This window comes from Bremia lactucae (genome assembly GCF_004359215.1).
Source record: "Bremia lactucae strain SF5 chromosome Unknown BlacSF5_NotPlaced_178_SHOA01000114.1_533860bp, whole genome shotgun sequence".
Taxonomy (NCBI): Eukaryota; Oomycota; class Peronosporomycetes; order Peronosporales; family Peronosporaceae; genus Bremia; species Bremia lactucae.
The window spans coordinates 55,884-63,163 of record NW_027152191.1 but is presented as its reverse complement, the minus strand read 5'-3'; the positions used below and the strand labels follow the sequence as shown (position 1 = coordinate 63,163).

Sequence of the window (7,280 nt, the reverse complement as noted above, 5' to 3'; positions counted from 1 at the left end):
TACATGCACCATTCTTTATTATGTCGCCATAAAAGAGCACATGCCCGGATGTGAGAGCAATTGCGATGAAAGTAAATCCGCTTTTCGTCACATCTTTTGCATCTTTAAGCGTTTAGCCAATGAATAAAATGTATCGACATCCGATGTGACGACATTATGGATTCTCAGCCTTCACGTAAAGTCACCACTTTGTCCTTCCTATTATAAGAAAAGCCTGTCTGGCTGATACATGATATCTTGCTTTTCGCGTCTGGTCAGATTTGTCCCATCCAAGTTATTAGTGTTATAGCATAGAAGGCGCAGTCCTAGGTACATATTCGTGACGGCAGAATTGAGTACATGCGATGCAGCAAGATATACCGTTATCAGGAGCAAACTCTGGACAAAGTCATTACAGCAATGAAGCGCCGTGTGATGCCAACCTCTCGACTATTGCTAACGGAAAAACAAAGTGGTGCCAAGATGAGCATAAGCGGTTCATGCAAGCACTAGAGCTTTACGGCTCAAGACAAACAGGTAACGAGTGGGGCCTCATCGCAGCATATGTTAAAACACGCACAGTTGAGGAAGTACGTTTACATGGACAAACATATTTAAAGCGACTAGTTCAACAGATACCATATACAGTCGAAGGCAGTCGCCACGTATTCAGTGCAGCAACTTGGAATGATCCTTGTCGTCCAAGTTATCAGATTAGTAGAGATCTAGTCGACTTCAGAGGCTGCAGAGGACAAGCTAAAATCGCAAATGGTGGCAGCAAGGGGTTGAGTAGTGCAGCTTCGGAGTGTGCTCAATTATTGCGTATTCAGCCAGCGCAATTCCAAAAAGAGCTATTGGAGCTTCCACACAATCATCTAGAGACTGTTGCTATGCGACAACCAAAGCATTGGACATTCCAAGAAGAGAAAGCATTTGAAACAGCTCTTGCCCGTTGCGCCGGGTCTACATCGTATCCTTGGGCTACAATTGCAGCAGCTATACCGGGTAAGAATGCCAAGGATGTGTGTAGCCGCTATCATAATATGGTCAGAGAAATTGCCTTAATAGAGTCTGGGGCGGGGTCTATCTCTACAACAAATGGCTCGAAATTTACTCTGAGTCAGCGCGCGATTCCGCCTCCACCAATTAAGGTGCCGCCTAGAAGCAGTGGCAAAGGTAAGCTTCTCGATTATTTTTTGGGCATACTAGGAATTTACTGACGCCGTGAGCTTTGCGTGACTAGAGAAAGTGGCGGGAATCTTTCCATCCAGTAGAAAAGGATCGCTGAGCGGAATCACAATGCTCAGCCCCACGTTCCTCGACTTTCTCGCTAAGGAAGCTGAAAGCGAAGAAAAGTCTACAATACCAGCAAATTTCCTCGCCAAACCAGCGCCGTCTCCTCTGTTCTCGCCAACCCTTTTGCCATCAGGGTCACCTGGTTTTTTCAGTCCTGGTACTAAAAAGGCAGCTGCTCGTGGCCAGCAAGGCAGAAGATTTGCGAGTACAAATGACATGACTATGAAAGAAATTGAAGGCGCCGGATCAACGACCGCAGCAAATAAGACCGAAGCTGGACAGAATCCTAGAGAATGGACGAATTTTTCGCGACCGATAACAAATGCGAGGACCCTATCCGATCAATCAATTTAATTAATGGGAACACTTCTTGTACGAAGACAAGAGAAGCAACACAACATGCCGGTTTGATCGATGCCTTTGCTGCCTAAAGCTGACAGATAGCCAAAATTGTAATATATCAACAGTACTTTGAACACCCAATGTAGGATTCTGCTGTACTGTCAATTGATCACTCCATATATCTGTTAAGAAATCGACAAGTTCATCTACCATTCTCTACTTTCCTACTCGCTCACCTATGCCTACACTAATTTCCTACTACTTACTACTAATCTGTTCCAATCGCAAACCGAAAGTCGCATCCTATTCTTGTTCGGTGGCTTCATTTGCGCCACAACATACAATCATAATCAACTTAGCCACTTACTTTCACAGATTAAAGCGAGTGGTCAAAAACTGCCGCAAAGGCTCTGGAAAGCTTGCGAAGTACGCAGCCCAGTTTTCGCCAAGGCTAGTCTTAAAGCCATGTAAAATCTGATATAGCATATCCTTCAGCTCTGCGTGCTGAATCGGCTGACCCTCCAGCGAAGCAATCGCACCACACATAAACATAAAATCAGCGACAATCCCGTTTGGATTTGCTTTGACCATGTAGCACAGACCAAAAAAGCAGTGCTCCTTTTCCTCTGGCGCACGCACGTGAGCAAGCGCACGACACCAACGCTTGGCAAATTCCTGAAGGTGCGGTGCCACTACGTTTGGGCAAACGTATCCAAGTCGACCGATTGTGATTGCGCAATTCTCGACTAGATTGCGTGGTAGCTTCGGCCTATTTATCATACCAATGAGGCGGTCCAAGCAGCTTTCAATATATGGCTCGATCTCGGCGCCAATTCGGATGGCAATTTCACCTACCGACCAACTTGCATTGTTGCACACAGTAGGAAGTTCCGGGTCAATATTTTCAATCAAAACTGGCAAGAGATCTCCAAGACTTGAGCGAAGAATGTTTGGCGCATGTTTCGCCAAGTCGCCCACGACACCCATGGCACTCTGCCGCACGTTCATCACATCATGGCGTACACAGCTCATAAGCACATTCAAAAGGTTTGATCCGTTGAGCAACGCCTCGCTATTATTTTGCAATCCCTCAATCAAACCTGAAATGAGGTCCAACGCGCATCCAATTAGCTCAGAATCGCCTTCATCAAATTCATTCGGGCTTTGTTCGGACATTGCGTCTGCAAGTAATTCGTTTTCTATAATGCGCTGACACCGAACGTATACATTCATCGCGAACTCTTGAAAGCCGTTACCTAGCGCCTGTGCAACTGGTGCCAAACACTCAAATAGCGGAAGAATTTCGCGGCTGCGGTCATCAAGCGCGTTCCACTTAGCAATTAGCGGAGGCATGAGAATTTGAATCAGTTCGGGGTGATTTAATTTATCACCGACCGAATCTGCAAGCGTCCCAATCGCATCGTACAAAATAAGTAAATTTTTTGCTTGATATTTGCCAAAAGCAAACATGAGGTTCTGCAAAATAGGCGTCAAATACGGACCAAGCTCTTCGCCTGCTTCTTCCTCCAACGTGCAAAACGCAGAGCACGCAGCCTCTTGTACTTTTTTGTGAGGATCGAGAATACGCATCAACATACCTTCTACAAGCGGCTTAAAAAGCATGTCGTGATTGCCCTGATCAACAACCCATGTTGCATAGCGACTCAGTGTCCAACACGTGATGCTGCGAATTAAAGGAACAGGATCCTCGAGCTTTTGAAGCAAAAACGGATACAATTGCGGTAGATGGGGGGTGATACCATTATAGCAACCGTCTGCGATAGCACCAAGCGCCAAGATTCCACTCTCAACAAGCGGCCAGGACTGCTCTTGGGCAAGCCGGTCCTGCAACAATGGTAGTAGTGTCGGCAGAATATCATTTCCAAAGCCGTTGGCTAAATTATCGAGACTAGCAGCCGAGCAACGACGTAGGTTCCATTCAAGCAGCGAGTCGTCATCATCATCATCGTCGTCGTCGTCGTCATCGTCTTCATCAACATGAAGACCACCGCCTTCGTGGCTTAAGGCGGTCTTGCGATGAAAGATGGGTTTAATGTCCTCGGGTCGGTCGGGGACGTTCTCATTCTGATTCTGTTCCTCCGCTTCAAAATTAATCAAATCTTCTTCACTGTAGACCATCCGCTGAAACAGCAAGGGCACAATTTGCGGCAAATACGGCTGTAAAATGGTTTTTATATCGTTAAACTCGCGCAGATCGCAGAACGATGACCAGAACTCGCATGCCTCAATAGCCACATCATCATCTTCGTCTTGATTGGCTCGTAAGATAAATTGAATAATGCTATTTAAATGCGGCACGAGGTACTGCACGCCAACCTCAAGTAATATGACGATACTTTTGCACACAAGTTTGCGTACTTCATTGGATACGTCCTGTGTAAGCAGCGAAATACCAGCCAAAAAGTTTTCCATCTGCACCACAAGTCCCACTGGCATGAAGACAAGCACATGATTTAAACATTCCAGCGCGTCGCGACGAAAGGTTTCGTTTTTGTGGTGAAAATATTGCAATAACTTGGGCACAAGCATATTAAGCGGGCGGCTGGGCGAGTTTTCAAGCTTAGCGGCCGAATCTTCGCAAATCTTAACAAGCGCACTAAATGCACCGGCCACAGCGTTTTCATCCTGTTGCTCTAACAGCAAATAAAGCGCCGGCATAAGCTCAGGCCATTCGTCCAAAAACGTGTATTGAGATACGAATGTAGTGACAATGGAACTGGCCACATTGCGGATAGGCGGCGAAGGATCAGCTAGCAAACGCAACGTCTGAGCACGAATGACGGCGAGAACCTCAGTCTCAGCAGAAGATAGCACGACTTCGGCATCGCGAGCTTTGATGTTACGCTTGAGAAGGAGCCCAGCCAACTGGCGCACATTGGGCTCAGCGTGCGCACAGAGCAGGTGGACGAGGTAAAGATTAAATTCCAGATTCTTTTGAAACTGCTGCAAGCGCTGATAGGACTCTCGCTGTACCTGGTTATCGGGCACCATATAAGCCTGTAGGAGAGTCACGACTTCGTTAAGCAGCGCAGGCTGCGGCTGCCACGTGTCGGTCATGGTTGCAGGCGTTTATCGTGGATCGCCTCGGGCTCTAAGTACTTAACGAGGCAGTTATACTTTACAAGTAGAAGCAGACGAGATGACGCTGCGAAGAGTGTGAAGGAAGGCGACCGAGGGTCGAGTCCACCCAACCAAAGGGAGAGGATTTTGATTAATTAAAAAAATACCGATATTTGTAGCTTAACCGCTTGCATCAAAATTACTTTAACTATGAGTGATTAAAATGTTCGTGTAGCATACATAAAACAATTATTTTCATACGAATAAAACATAAGAACATTAAAAATAATAAGATAGGATATTTTGGGTTATGTAGAAATACTTATTGATGGCTATCTTATACTGAAAGCACCAACCTCGCCATTGGTAAGCAAATTTCAACTGGTCGACGATGTAGCGGATCTAGATCTATACAGGGGTGTCCCGTTACATTACTATCATTTCCTATAAGAGAAATAATAACATAAATATCTATTGCTATAAGAGAAAATATACAATGAAATACAAATTATTGTCTTTATTAATTTCTTCTTTATAGTTCAATATTACCAAATATGGTAATGTTGACGCAAAAAGACATCAGTTCCATTGATTGGTTGATTTGGATTTGAATCAACCCCGCCAATCGTCACAAACACGATTGTGCGGTGCGCAAGTAGGCGCCATACATACTTAGTTATTAGTATAATAAAGTCAGTAGTGTAACGGGCACTACGACTTGTACTGTTTCAATACAAATCCACTTCGTACTGCTACAGTTGCGAGTGGTGCCTTACGTTATTTCACGTACACTAGTACGTGCAGAGGAAGACTTCTCTTAAGGTAACTAGCTTAAGAGGGTAAAATGAAAACTGTATTGAATATAATTAAGTGTCTCTTGTTCTATCTTTGTAAATGCTAACTTAATTATAATCTAACACTAAACATGTAATTGAATTCTTATCTCTAACTTATCTGTAACTCTCTCTTTGATTACTCCTACAGCTGATTAGTCTGCGGAATAAATAGGTATAATGGTCTATATTTATTTATGAATAAGAATTCTGAATATTTCTATATAAAGTAATATCCTGCAAATATATTACAGTAGAACCCCTCTAAAGTAATACGCTCTAAAGTAATAATACGTCCTAAGTAATAAAATTTCATGGTCCCGAGTTGGGAATTAAGGTTAAAGTAATATTTTGCCAAAGTAATAAAGTAATATTTCTTAAAGTCCCACTATTAGTAGACACATACCCCAAAAGTAATATATTAAGTTGTATCTAAAAAAAAAAATTTCAAATAACTATACTTCTTTTGCCGCTTTTGAGAGAAATCGATGGAGAGTGACTTGCTTCTTTCCAGTAATCTGTATCCTTTCAAAATCGTCCAAAACTTCATTCAGTTTCCTGTGAGTCGTGGAAGTATCACACTCCCTCTGCATGAAGTACAGTTTACACAACCTTATTGCATCAAGGACGTCCTTGGCTTTCAAGGGGGCTGGCACTTCGCTATCATCCGCATCGGGAATCCCTCCTTCCACTTCTACAGGCAAAGACAATCCATGTTCTTCCATTGTTACTGCCACAATGTCTTCTACGTCAGGACTATAGGCGACCTCTCTCTCCAAGGGGTTGTTGAGGATGGCGTTGATGTCCATTGGATTGCGGTACAGTTGATCATTCTGTAACATCAGGTCATCTGCAACATTTGCGGGGGGTTCGGTCGCCCTAGCAGGAACTTGGATGTTCAAGCTTGATGTCCGAATTTTGCAGTGATTAAAACAATTACGAATAGTTTCCTTGGTCACCATATTCCAGGCCTCCACAGCCCACACCATCGCCTTCAAAACATCCACTTTTTTATGCGCTTCCACATTGTCAAGTGTTTCATCCAGCTCCAATGCTCTTAGCAAGTTGCGATTGAAAATTTTCCTGTAAAAGGCCTTCAAAGTTCGAATAATGCCTGCATCACAAGGCTGAATTCGGGAAGTTGTGTTGGGCGGCAGGTAAAGGATTTTAACATTGGCCAGCTCCGGCAAGCTGTCAATTGGAACATGAGCAGGACAATTGTCCATAATCAGCAGCACCTGTCTTCTCCCCATCCTCCGATTAAACCATTGTAGCCATTCCAAAAACAATACACTGTTCATCCAAGCCTTCGGGTTTGCCCTGTAGTGGCAGCCAAGGTTCTGACGATTGATATTTTTGAGACAACGGGGATTCAAGTATTTCCCAATCACCCAAAGTGGGACACGATCTGAGCCATCTCCGTTGGCACAAACAACAAAAGTTAGCCGTTCCTTGTGCTGCTTGCGGCCCTCCAGTTGCTTCGTTGCAAGTGAACGATCAGCCTAAAGTGAGGAGGCAATAAATTTTAGTATTTGAAGTTGCTTCCAAAGTGATTTCAACTGGCCCCGACATACCTGAAGTCGGTAAAACAAACCCGTTTCATCCATATTGTAGATATCCTTCCATTCATACTGATCCAAAACTTCTCGAATTGCGGGTAAGGATTGCTCGAGTATCTCCATGTTAACCGAACCGCTCTCTCCATGTCTCACTCGCTCTTTGATTCCATATCGAGCTTTGAACCTGTTC

General features: G+C 44.1%; 2 protein-coding genes across 2 annotated transcripts; one reads left to right on the top strand and one right to left on the bottom strand.

The window, feature by feature from the left end:
- The first annotated feature begins 235 nt into the window (after positions 1-235).
- On the top strand, positions 236-3,634 carry CCR75_007898 (uncharacterized protein). Its single transcript, XM_067965954.1, has 2 exons — positions 236-1,155; positions 1,223-3,634. The coding sequence occupies exons 1-2, from the start codon at positions 345-347 to the stop codon at positions 1,627-1,629; spliced, it is 1,218 nt and encodes a 405-aa protein (XP_067816997.1). The 5' UTR covers positions 236-344; the 3' UTR covers positions 1,630-3,634.
- CCR75_007899 (uncharacterized protein) lies at positions 1,987-4,695 on the bottom strand (the record flags this gene model as incomplete). The annotated part of the gene is made up of 1 exon (XM_067965955.1): positions 1,987-4,695. One exon carries the CDS (start codon positions 4,693-4,695, stop codon positions 1,987-1,989), a length of 2,709 nt encoding a protein of 902 aa, XP_067816996.1.
- Between the last annotated feature and the right edge of the window lie 2,585 nt (positions 4,696-7,280).

Excerpts from the sequence above, each read along its gene's own strand:
- CCR75_007898 (XM_067965954.1), top strand. The coding sequence starts at position 345 with ATGCAGCAAGATATACCGTTATCAGGAGCAAACTCTGGACAAAGTCAT. Across the intron at positions 1,156-1,222 it reads GCCTAGAAGCAGTGGCAAAG|AGAAAGTGGCGGGAATCTTT; the intron begins GTAAGCTTCTCG and ends TTGCGTGACTAG.